This window comes from Vespa crabro, chromosome 6 (genome assembly GCF_910589235.1).
Source record: "Vespa crabro chromosome 6, iyVesCrab1.2, whole genome shotgun sequence".
Lineage (NCBI taxonomy): Eukaryota > Metazoa > Arthropoda > Insecta > Hymenoptera > Vespidae > Vespa > Vespa crabro.
The window spans coordinates 6,291,839-6,304,338 of record NC_060960.1 but is presented as its reverse complement, the minus strand read 5'-3'; the positions used below and the strand labels follow the sequence as shown (position 1 = coordinate 6,304,338).

Here is a 12,500-nt window from a genome sequence, read left to right as displayed (position 1 = left end):
AGATAACCGATCGCATAAACTTCTCAATGCACATTTTGGAGGCCTCTCTCTCAAGGAGAAGTTTTCGAAACTGTTTGAGGAATAAATTGGATTAACCAACCGACCAAGCTTCCACTATAAAGTTACCATAAAGCCACCACGAAGTTACTTTATCTTCGGGATTATAAGGGCCAACCATTAAAAAAATCAAGATCTACTTTTCGCCATAACACATTTTAATTTTTCCTTCTTCATGGACATTCTCGAAATTCGAAATGATTTTATAAGGAGCTTTATGAGCTTACGTCTTTTAAAATAACAGAAACACGATTGAATATGATCTTAATTTTTTTTTTCTTCTTCTTCTTCTTCTAATAAATAGAAATCTTCCAAAGGGAAGAAACAATTTTTCCAATGATCATAAAATAATTTTAATATTTCATTACTCGTGCGATGATCGAAATTATCAACGATTTGTCATAGAGTTTCAATCGAGCGAAATAATAAATCGCATTAATTTCGCATAAAATCGCAATAAAAATACGATATACGTTATAAAATTACGCGACATGTATTTATCTCGTGAACGTTGTAAAAAAATGAGGGAGATAGATAGAAACGATAAAATTGATAGATTGTTAAATTATATCGAGATAAGAGAAAAGTTAATTAAGAACGTATCATTGGATCGTTTGATATTCATTTAATCTAACAACTACCCGAAAAAAATTGCTGTGGAAAGTAAAAATCGTTAGATTTGAAAATTGATTTTTGGAATCAGTTGAAATGATTTATTGGCACTGACTCGATTAAAATCAAATTTTTGTTACAGTTTTATTTTCTCCCTTTCCTTATCTTCTCTCTCTCTCTCTCTCTCTCTCTCTCTCTCTCTCTCTCTCTCTCTCTTTCTCTCTATTATCCACGATTATTTAGGTAGCAGCTAACTCTTCGATTAAAAGAATGTCACGTCTGAGGTATTTGTTCGATTGTAAAAAGAAATGACAGATCGTCAATATTGTTTACAATTAAAAGGGATATGAGTTACAAATATCTAAAAAAAAAAAGAAAAAAAAGAAAAAAGAGACAAAAGAAAAATAAAATCGAAAATATTCGAGAAATAATTTCCTTTACTAGAAATTTTTTGTAACGTCACATCGAACGAATTCTATCATCGAAACGAGAGTCAGAATATTTACAATTTAAATATTTTTTGATATCGATTAAACTAGCCGATATTCCCTATAGGTAGGTTTATATGAAAAGTTTCGTTCATTTCAAGTCAACGAATTTGCAACGTTCTCATTTTGCCATTTGTATGAACTCAAAATTAGTTTTTTCATATCCTCGTTTTAAAAGACTGTCCTCTCGCGGACAACATCGTATTCACATTTGTTACCATTCTCTATCTCATCTCTATCTCATCTCTCTTTCTCTCTCTCTTTCTCTCTCTCTCTCTCTCTCTCTCTCTCTCTCTCTCTCTCTCTATCTCTCTCTCTTCCTTTTATTTACAATGTTGGAACAACCAATTACGACGGCTGTCGAATGACATGGGACATCACCGAAAAGGAAAAAATTCATAGAAAACTCGCTAACACGGAGAACCGAGATGAAAAATAATTTAGTAGAAAAGCGTTCATGTATTTCTTTTTTTTTTTCTCTTCTAAATCTCTCTCTTTCTCTCTTTCTTTTTTCCCATAGTCGTACGAAATCGTAAAATATGATATTTCTTGTCAATGACTCATGATTTCTCGTACTATAATAAACGTAGATAACGTTTGACAGTAAACGTATATGATAGAGCAAATAAATTTCTTATTGTCAGATATTCGATTCAAATTGTTGAAGCGATAAATTAACGAATTCGTTGTGTAGAATTGGAACACGTAACTCTAATGCACAATCACGTTGCTCGGAACGTTTGGAATGCGTTGATCTCCCCGAAGAGATGCCGTTTTACGGACTTACGAGAGTGAAAAAATGGAGGAGTAGTTCTTCCTCTCGGTAAATTCTTTGGGTTCGTTCGCAAATATCTCATCAGAATGCAGGGTCTGTTGGTTTGTACTAGAGAGAGAAAAAAAAATGAAAAAAAGGGAAGCAAAAAGAAAAAAAAAAAAAGAAAGAAAGAAAGAAGGGTAGTGAGAGAAATAGGAAAGAGAAAAAAACAAAAAAATAATGAAAGGATTGGCGGACGAGTTTGCTACGTTTTCGACGATGAAAATCGTTATTTTTGTGGGGGTCGCGAAACGTGACGTAAATTTTTACACTCGCCTTCGTCCCTGGTCAGCACTTGATGATAACCAATGAGAAAGGAAAGTTCAGCAGGTAGAAATGAAATCTGCGCACAGTTTTTTTTTAACGATTTCCACTAGGACGCATCATTATCTAATTTTTATAAGTAGTCTAGTTCGTTAGAAAGAAAGAAAAATTGTTTTATATTCAAGACTTGGACTTATTGTTCGAATTTTTAATGAATTCTTTAATTTTTCTTCGTTCTTTTTTCTTTTTTCTTTTTTTTTTTTTTTTCTTTTTTTTACTCCTACCGAATCATCCACGTTTATTTATCATGAACGCGTGAAATATTTGAAAAAATAATATTATCACGTTTTATAAGTAAATCGATTATTATCAATGGTGTGGGAGTCCTCGTTACTTATGTTTCACGTCAAAACGATCGAGAAAACGATTAGATTAACAAATGATATGAACACGTATCTCGTATTATGTATCATTATGTCGTTAGATAACTATTTAGCTTTTGATTAGAAATTACATGTCGCTGCTTTGCAGACATATTACATATATACGTTAACACGTCCGAAATGTAAACTTTAATTTACTTTTAAACGATCACATCTCTACGCAGTCCAGTACGAGAAACTCAATGCATGTGACGTTTCCATGATCGCTCTTACAAATGTCCCATGACGATCCCTGCTGAATCTGACATTTCATTGAAAACACTTTTCACCGATCGAGCAGTTAACGGCACGTAAAAAATTTCACATCCCCTGCCTTTTATCTCTTTCATCTGTCGGTGACAACTAGGATGCAATAATGATTACCATTGCATGAGAAAAAAAAAAAAGAAAAAAAAAGGAACGAAAATGACGTTATCTATATAATATCCCTGGTGGAAACGACAGTGTCGATTATTATTTCGCTTTTGTCTCGTTGAAATACATGTATATGTACATACATACATATACATACATACACATACGTATATACATACCATATGTATACGTAGGATATATACATATTGACGAATCCATGATGTAAGAATAATAGACGAGAGAAAAAAGAAAAAGGAAAAAAAATGTTATGTCAACATCAGGATCCTAATCTCATCGATATTTTTCTTTCGTAGGAACGTTGACAGAAAAGAAATACCAACAATTCATTGGTTGCGTTCACGTGATGAAAGCTGTGGCCTCGGACATGGTGTTGACCTTCTGCTCGCGAAGCCCAGGAAGTCAACTTTATTCCTTGCTACTCTCTCGGGAACACACGCTTGGTGAGGCAGACAGACGAGGCGTTCACAATCTTCTTGGCCGACGTGGTCTCAAGATTCTAGGAATTCGTGAGACCTGCATGAACGGTGCAGCTGGATGGAGAAGAGCTACGATTGACCTCGTTGCCTCTACGACCCTTCTTGCTCTTCTATCCTCCGTGATTCTCTCAAGATCCACGCAGTAAAACTTTTGATATGACCACATGACTACTCCGCGATTTCTCGAAGAGCCCTTTCGAAGAGTACTTCTCTCGTACTCTTTGAGTCACGTAGATCTCGCGGATAACTTCGCTCTCTTCCTGACAAAATGCGTTTCGCAATTTATCATTATATCGACGCTGCTCTCTCTCCCTCCCTCCCTCCCTCCCTCCCTCTCTCTCTCTCTCTCTCTCTCTCTCTCTCTCTCTCTCTCTCTCTCTCTCTCAATTTCAATCGATTCACTCGAATACCGTTAAAATTAGTTGAAAAATTTGTTTTTGAAACAGATAACAAAGAAGAAAGGGACAAAGCATTTCAATATCAATGATATCGATACCAATCGATAATAGTACGAACATTGTTACTTATCTATGAGAGAAATTTCAACGATATTACTGTGAATTGATTTAAATGAGAGACATATCCAATATATATATATATATATATATATATATATATATATATATATATATATATATATATATATATATATACACATATACATATATATATCTTTCGATATATATACATATATACATATGAATATATATATATATATATATATATATATATCTCATCCTTCATTCATCGTTTACTTCGTTTTTAAATAGTATCAAAGAATCGTTCATAAGAAGATATTTCGCATAAAGATATCGTTTTGAAGAGAGAGAGAAAATAGAAAAATAAAGAAATTGAAAAAAAAAACTTTTAAAAAAATTAATAATAATAATAATAGTAATAATAATAATAATAATAATAATAATAATAATAATAATTATAATAATAATAATAATAATAAATAGAAAAAAATTCACGTTGAAAGGTCGGACTCCAAAACTTTGGTTTAAGTAACACGACAATATCGACTTACAAAATGATCCAATTCAATTTCAATTTTTCAATGGGTACGACTCTTCAATGTAGATATCTTTCTATCTTTGAAATAGCAGTAATAGGACAAATTTTCAGAGATGATCCTAGTTTATTCTACTCGTAAATTTAACAATCGAAATTATTCGAAAAAGGCTAAGAGAGACATAATGGCATGGCTTAATGTTAAATGCCAATTGGGCTTTTTTATGCGATTACGCGAATTTTAATCATCGATAAAGTAAAGTTCGAGTTTAATAATACTCACATCTACATCGCTATGCGTAGCAATTTTTTTCTGATATAAATAAATAGATAATTAAGTAACTCAATTGTTCTATTCTCAAAGTATCAGCTGCTTATCGCATACATAGACATGCCAGGGTGTGTTTATTAAGGGAGAAAAGTGAACTGTTGATTTTTTAAGATTCATTAATAGATCATTAATCTTGTTTATCTTTTTCTTTTTTCTTTTCTTCTTTCTTTCTTTCGAATGATCGTTTAAAATCGATCATCGATCTCGTCGTTCGTAGGTCGTCTTGATGTTAACGACCGACAATATTTTAGCTAGATCCTTAATATGTATAAAACGACGTATGCAGTTAATTGTTGATTCGAATTGTAATCTATGCAAAAGAAAAAAGAAAAAAAAAAAAGAAAAAAAAATAATCGCGAGAGACTACGTGACGTTGTGTTTTAAGAAATGCTCTAGAGTCTTTATTTATTGTACAGAACGCTGGATATATGATGGTGTATATATACATATATACATATATATATATATATATATACACCATCATACAGTATATATATATATTTATTTATATATATAAATATATATATATTTATATATATATACATACATACATACATATACATATATATATATATATATATATATATATATATATTACGTGTATGTAAATGATCTAGTACCTAATACGATGTAATCGTATGCTTATTATATGTATAAATATGGAAAAAAAAGGATAATAAAAACTGGAAGCCGACATGTTTTTTGCTCGAAGAATCTTTTTTTTTTGTTCAATGATCGACAGAACGGAGAGAGATTCATCGATATGTAGGTATATGTACGAGTATGTATGTGTGCCTGTACTTGTACGCGCGCGCGCATATCAACCGATTAACTCAAATCCATTGCAACAGAATAGTTCGAAGGCGATCGATTGATCTTTTTTCTCTCCCTTTTTTTTCTTCTTTTTTTCTTTTTTTTTTTTTCAAAGACACCTCTACATTTAACGCGAAAACTCTCTTGGCAAAGATACGTATGTACACATAGTACGTGCACACAAGGTTATCGAGGAGAACACGAGTGTTAAAAGGGTGTGTAAGCGTGATGACACGGAGAAAAGAGGGTCATACACGGGTAAAGAGGATCATCCTCTATCAATCTCACTCTCGGCTAACTCGAAAGCGAAATGCCTGGAGAAATCGTAAAGGCGATCGCATGAGAAAAGATGAGAAGAGGGCTGGACTGACTTCGGTGGGGATAGAAAAGTATAAGAGGGTAGGGGGGAATGGAATATAAAGGCACGAAAGAGGAATTTGATAAAGAAAGAAAGAGAGAGAGAGAACTCGAAAGAATAAGTCGAAACTCATCGAAGAAGAATTGGTAAGCTTGCTTGAATGAAAAAGAAAAAGAGAGAGAGAGAGAGAGAGAGAAAGAAAGAGATAGTGCGATTGGTGCTCAGTCGGCTCGTAAAAGGAAGAATGAAAGAGTCTGAAGGGTCCGATAATTAAGGTTAATTCCACCATTAACTTCAGCATCGGCTTGGTTGTTGGCTCGGTAGTCGTTCAAGCTGACGCCTACCGATCGTCGTTGCAAACTGAATTTTCATCTCTTTCAACCCACGCTTTTCTCCTTTCTCCAATTCTCCTCTCTCTCTCTCTCTATCTCTATCTCTATCTCTATCTCTATCTCTATCTCTTTTCTTCTTCTTTCTCCCTCTTCCGCTTTCTCTTCTTTTCTCTTATCTCCTTCAACCTTCTCATCTCTTTCAGCTATCCCACTTTCTTTCAAAGATCACGTTGATTCCTTATAGCTCTTCTTCGTAGCTTTTACGAGAGAGAGAGAGAGAGAGAGAGAGAGAGAGAGAGAGAAAGGGGGGAAAGAGTGAGGGAGCAGATAAAACGTATGAAATCTAACAGTCTGGGCAGGTATAATCGGTTTATTTTTTGAAAAGTTCATAACGAACCTTTCCCGATAATGAATCCTTTGATTTTTCACAGTAAATATGAATTTTCTACGTGGATATGTGTAAGTCGTTAATGAATAAGATCGAAAGAAATCTGAAGAGCTCGTTAAATTTCTTTCCTCGAGCCAAAAGGGAAATTCTGTGACTTGGGGTTTTCCGGTATCTACCGGAAGTAAAAAATATTTCCACTGGGAAAGTTTATCGATCCTTCAACTTTACTCTTTCTCTTTTTCTCTCTTCTCTCTTTCTTTCTCTCTCTTTTTCTTTCTCTTTTTATTTCTCTCTCTCTCTCTCTCTCTCTCTCTATTTTTCTCTCTCTCTTTTCATTGAATGGGATAAATTAAGAGAATGTAAAATTATGCCACGTGAATTCGCAAAGGCAAAGGATTATATGTAGGGACAATAGGACGAATATATATAGAAAGGTTTATTCCCGGGACAATATCTACTTTAATTCCCTACTGATTATCAACTTTGTAAAATAATAGACCGATTATTTCATCGTAGCGATTAGCATTTTAATTGTCGCGTAGGTGTATCATTCATATAGAAGGAAAAGGAAGAGGAATTTTCAACCTTTCAAAGGGGAGGGCTGCGGCACAAACAAGTGAATTAATAAATTAGTTAATCGCCCAGCCGTATAGTTATGTCGCCTAATTCTAACTCAGGAAACATGAGAGATAATGAGATAGAAAGATTAGAAGGATAGAACTAGACGAAGATATGTTAGTAGATATTTTATGTATACGTATATGTATATGCAATGGTGAATCATATCATTTTTTGTTTTCATCATTTAATTATCATTTTCGAATATGAAATTTTTTTTTAATTATTCAATTATTATTAGATTATCACAATAGTATATATAATACTATTATACGCATATATATATATATATATATATATATATATATATATGTATACTAATGATATCATTTTTGATGTAATAGAAATATCTTATTTTATTCATATTTAAAAATAAAAACGATTTGTAACCTATTACGTGACTCACACTATATATGTATAAATATACATATATACGTACACGTGTACGTACATATATATTCTAACATACATTGCTCGATTTTACCGCTTTACGCGACTCTCACGACGGCTTTACGGGACATACGTGCGAGGAATAAGAATTACATTCAATTACGTGCGACATCTAACGCTCGCGTCCGGTTGCATAAACTTCGGCTTGCTCCTAAACTCGTGGGCACACGGTGTGTTTCCTCTATCCCTGCTCCCACGGGATACGTTCTTTCCTGTTATCAAAAAGGACCTCACGAATTCGTTTATACGGATCTCCACTTGGGAATTTCCATTTGGCGAAATTTCGATTCATCGAACGTTCAACGAGAAATCATTCAAGATATCTTTATCCGCATTCTTTATTGCATTTTTATATGAACGTATATTGCACGACGAGATATATTCGTGGGAGAAAAAAAAAAGAAAAGAAAACATGTATCTATAATAATAATTTTTTCTTTCTTTTGTTACAGATATAGATACGTTCATATACATATGTACGTATAAGAAAACTAATAAAATTTCTTTGATAGAAATTAATGCTATCTCATCTTCCCTTTCCTATTCTTCTCGTCCGTAACTTCTTCATTTATTCGTCTTCTCAACTTTAATATTCTCTTAGCGTAACATTATCGAAGTGAAATTATACTTTCATATCGAACTATCGACCATCGAACTTTTCCTACTTTTTGTCGTTTAACAAATATCTAAACGTAGAAAGGAAATTTGATGAGAAAGAAAAGAAGTAAAAAATATTGATAGTAAAAAGAATTGAATTTTCATGGTGTATTGAATTCCATCGAATTGTACGATACGATAATAAGATGACACGAAGACAAGATTCTCGTTTCTTCTTTTTTTCTTTCTTTTTTTTTTTTTCTTTTTTTTTCTTTTTAATACAGACAAACAGAATAAAAAAGAGAAAGAAAAGAAAAGGAAAAAAATGTAAAAGTGCATATCGCGAATAACCTAACATATGGATATTTATCTCTCGGTTGAAAATCGGTCGCGAGCGGGTAAATGAACGGAAAGATAATCGACCATTCGTGCAAAATTTGTGGAGGCGTGATGCTCGTCTGATCGTGAACAATTCTGTCACGCACCACTGAAGCGCTTGTTCCTTTCAGTAAGGGGTTCGTCGATAATGCTCGTAAACAACACAATGTAACGATCTACAATGTATATATATATATATATATATATATATATATATATATATATGCAAGAGAGAACAGTCCTTTACCTACATTTTCCTTCTATTTTTAATTTGGATTTCTGTGTACGTGCAACAACAACAAAAAATCCTTTCCAACGTGTGTGGATAAAAAATCATGAAAAAAAAAGAAAAAAAAAAAGAAAAGAGAGAGAGAGAGAGAGAGAGAGAGAGAGAGAAATTGAAAAGAGAGGAGAGGTGTCGAATATCGATATCGGTATCGATAAGTGCCCGATACTTGAAGAGAATAATAATCGAATATTGGCAAGTATCGATACTATCGAATTTTTCAAATTTAATCATTCTCGGTGTAGGTTCACTATAGAAGGGACAATATCTTTACCGCTTTAAGAATTTTCAACGAATTCAAAAGTTGATTAAATTTGGTACACGAGCATTCGTTATTATCGGCCGATGCCATTCGCTCGAATTTGGTTCCCTCGAGTGAACGGGAGAAGCTTCATAGAGTATCTGCCTGGGAAAGGATTTAGGTCGAAGGTCGAGAAAAAGTTGGCGGAAAAATGGCTTTTCCAATATCGGAACCAGCCTGTCCCTACTCCTCCTCCTCCTTCTCCTCCACCTTCTTCTATCCTCTCTTTCTCTCTCTCTCTCTCTCTCTCTCTCTCTCTCTCTCTCTCTCTCTCTCTCTCTCTCTCTGCTTCTTTGCATACGCGTAATCTCTTGCCTAAAGTGTTTATAATTTACGGAAGTATTTCTAGATAGCATGTTCGAGTTCGAAATTCGTAGAGAATAAAAGGGACCTGGGTGAACTGGAAGAGGAAGAGGGGGCGTGTCCGTACGACGTGTGAAAGAAGTGTGCAAAAAAAAAAAGAAGAAAGAGAAAAAAAATGACAAATAAAGAAAATAAGATAGGAGAAGAAGAAGAAGAAGAAAAAAAAAGAAAGACAAATAAAAAATCGTCGGAGCTCTTTAAAGCGCTCGCGAAATTGGATATCGACATGTTTAAAACGGAAAATCGAAGAGAGATAGAGATAGAGAAAGGAGAGAAAGGGAAAATAGAATTCCATTAGCAAGTAAATCGTAAGGGAAGCGCGTAGAGATTGGAAAATGGTTAGAAGGGAGCATCAGAGTCGAATGTTTTACGGTCAGTTACAGTGAAAAACATTTCTTTTTCCTACTTTTTTTTCTCTCCTTTTTCGTTCTTTTTCTCGTTCTCTTTTTTCGTTTTTTTTTTTCTTTTTTTTTTCTTTTCGTTTTTTTTTTTGTTTTTGTTTCTCTCTCTCTTTCTACCACGAATTCGAATTCTACGGGTATTTTCTAAATAATCCGCCAACAAACGCTCTACCCCCCCCCCCTTGATCCCGTATTTCTTTGCCAATCTAAAGAGATCCTATTTACTCGCGATATATATTTATTTTTGTTTTCTTATTGAAAGAAACAAAAAAAAAACAAAAACAAAAATAAAAAAAGAAAGAAAGAAATAATTAATTGGAAAAATAAATCTCTTCCTAAAGAGAAAGTACGCATGTCTCATTTCGTTAAAGCTCATTCCATTGATGATACTTGGGTTGGGAAAAAAAAAAAAAGTAAAAAATTAAAGAAGAGAAAAATAAATAGAAACGTTCTACTTTGTTTCAATTTCCATCGTAATGTTGAAACGCGTAACGTAAATCTTTAAGTCGTGGCTCGCGAAGAAAGTTATTTAATATCGTTCACGAACTCGAGTCTCTCCAACTGGGAAAATCGTTTAAAGTACAATCGTCTTTTTATTTGATTCGCATTCGAGAAAGCAACAGCAACAGCAACAGCAACAGGATACAAAGGAAGGCAAAGCGTATCAGTAACTCTCGAAGAAGTAACTTGAGTATTTCGCCTTGAATTTACTCGTTCCTCCAAGCGTTACTCTCATCCTTTTTTCTCCTTACATAACATCACTTTGCATCGCCATCTTCTATTTCGATAAACTTTACAAATCATTTTACATATATTTCCTTCTCACGAAAATAATATATAACTAAATATATGCAAGAGAGAACAGTCCTTTACCTACATTTCCCTTCTATTTTTAGTAGTAGTATAATATATGTAAATTTTATAATAGGGGTAAATGATATATCGAATAAAATAGTATAAAATAAAATAATTTAATATAGGTATATTACATATATAAAATAATATATAGTGTGTGTGTATGTATATATATATATATATATATATATATATATATATATTTGATAATAGGATAAATAACAAATCAAAATGTTTATGTATCAAACTATATCTATGTATATTGATTAAATATGAAATTGTCATTAATTAAATTGGCTCCCAAAATATCCGGAGATAGTCAACAGTTCTAATATAGAATTAACATGTCACGAACAGGAAAATGAATCTATTGAATACCAATATCTATTATACGTGATTTAAAATAAAAATAATATATTTTCTTTTCAATTGAAAAATGTTCATTAGAAATAAATTATCGAAAGTTCGTTTACGTTGACAATAAAACTTAACAGTAATAAAATTTTCGTAACCTTGAATAATTTGTAAATAGAAAAGAATTTGGAACACTAATACTGGGAAATACTAATGATATAACTTACACTGACTCATCAATTAAGATCAATTACTCGACGCATTCATCGTCAGTCTCAACATACTTGCTTTCCTTTCTCTTTCTATATTTCTTTTTTTTTTGTTTTGTTTTTTTTCTAAATACAAATTTGAAACGAAAACTATTTCGAATAATAACATCTTTACATACTTTACATAGTCAATAATAACTTATTTGTATAATTTTATAATTATACTGTTACATATCTTTTTATTTCTTTTATTAACTCATTAACGAATTAATTATTTTTCCACACTTAACGTTCCTATTTTATATACAATTTTTTTCCTCCCAATTAATATTATTACTTCCTCCTCTTGTAATTTTAAATAATTAATATTATGAATTAATAATCTCTTATCTCTCGTGCGTTGCGATAATGTATAAAATAATTTAATAGTTAAATTAATAAGAAACGTCTACACGATGTTTCAGACAGTTTGACAGGCATTTTCTACATACTACCAGTGAATTAAATTAAAATTTTTTTTAAAAGGAACGAAGTTATTATATTTCACCTTTTTTTTTTCTTTTCTAAAAAAAAGAAAAGAAAAAAAAAGAAAAGAAAAAAGAAAGGAAAACAGGAAAAATCAACTTTTATTTAATGGATTAAGTTGTCCGATAATTTGATTTAATTTTTCCTCGAAGCTCTAATCGTAGCCAATGAAAACGGAATACGGTCAGTGCAATGAAAAATTTCAAAAGAAAAAGATCAAACGTGGAAAAGGACGTGCCGTCTATGAAGGAAAGCGAGGTAGAACAAGCAGGACATTTTGCAGCCAGTGAAAATTATTTATCTCTCTTGTGGTTAGGTAGCAGGCGTTGATAAATGTATCCTCACGAGAAATGGTTCTCTCACGGTCGAAGGAGTAACAGAAAAGAGAAGGAGAGAAA

The 12,500-nt window shown here is 32.5% G+C and overlaps 1 protein-coding gene across 8 annotated transcripts in view; it reads left to right on the top strand.

Moving 5' to 3' along the window:
• LOC124425246 overlaps positions 1-5,228 on the top strand; it is a 34,392-nt gene extending 29,164 nt beyond the window's left edge. For all 8 annotated transcript variants that reach the window (XM_046965386.1, XM_046965388.1, XM_046965393.1 and 5 more), the window contains one exon: positions 3,347-5,228. In XM_046965386.1, coding sequence (XP_046821342.1) covers positions 3,347-3,675 — 329 coding nt within the window. In that variant the 3' untranslated portion in view covers positions 3,676-5,228. The remainder of the gene's footprint in view (positions 1-3,346) is intronic.
• Positions 5,229-12,500: the final 7,272 nt, after the last annotated feature.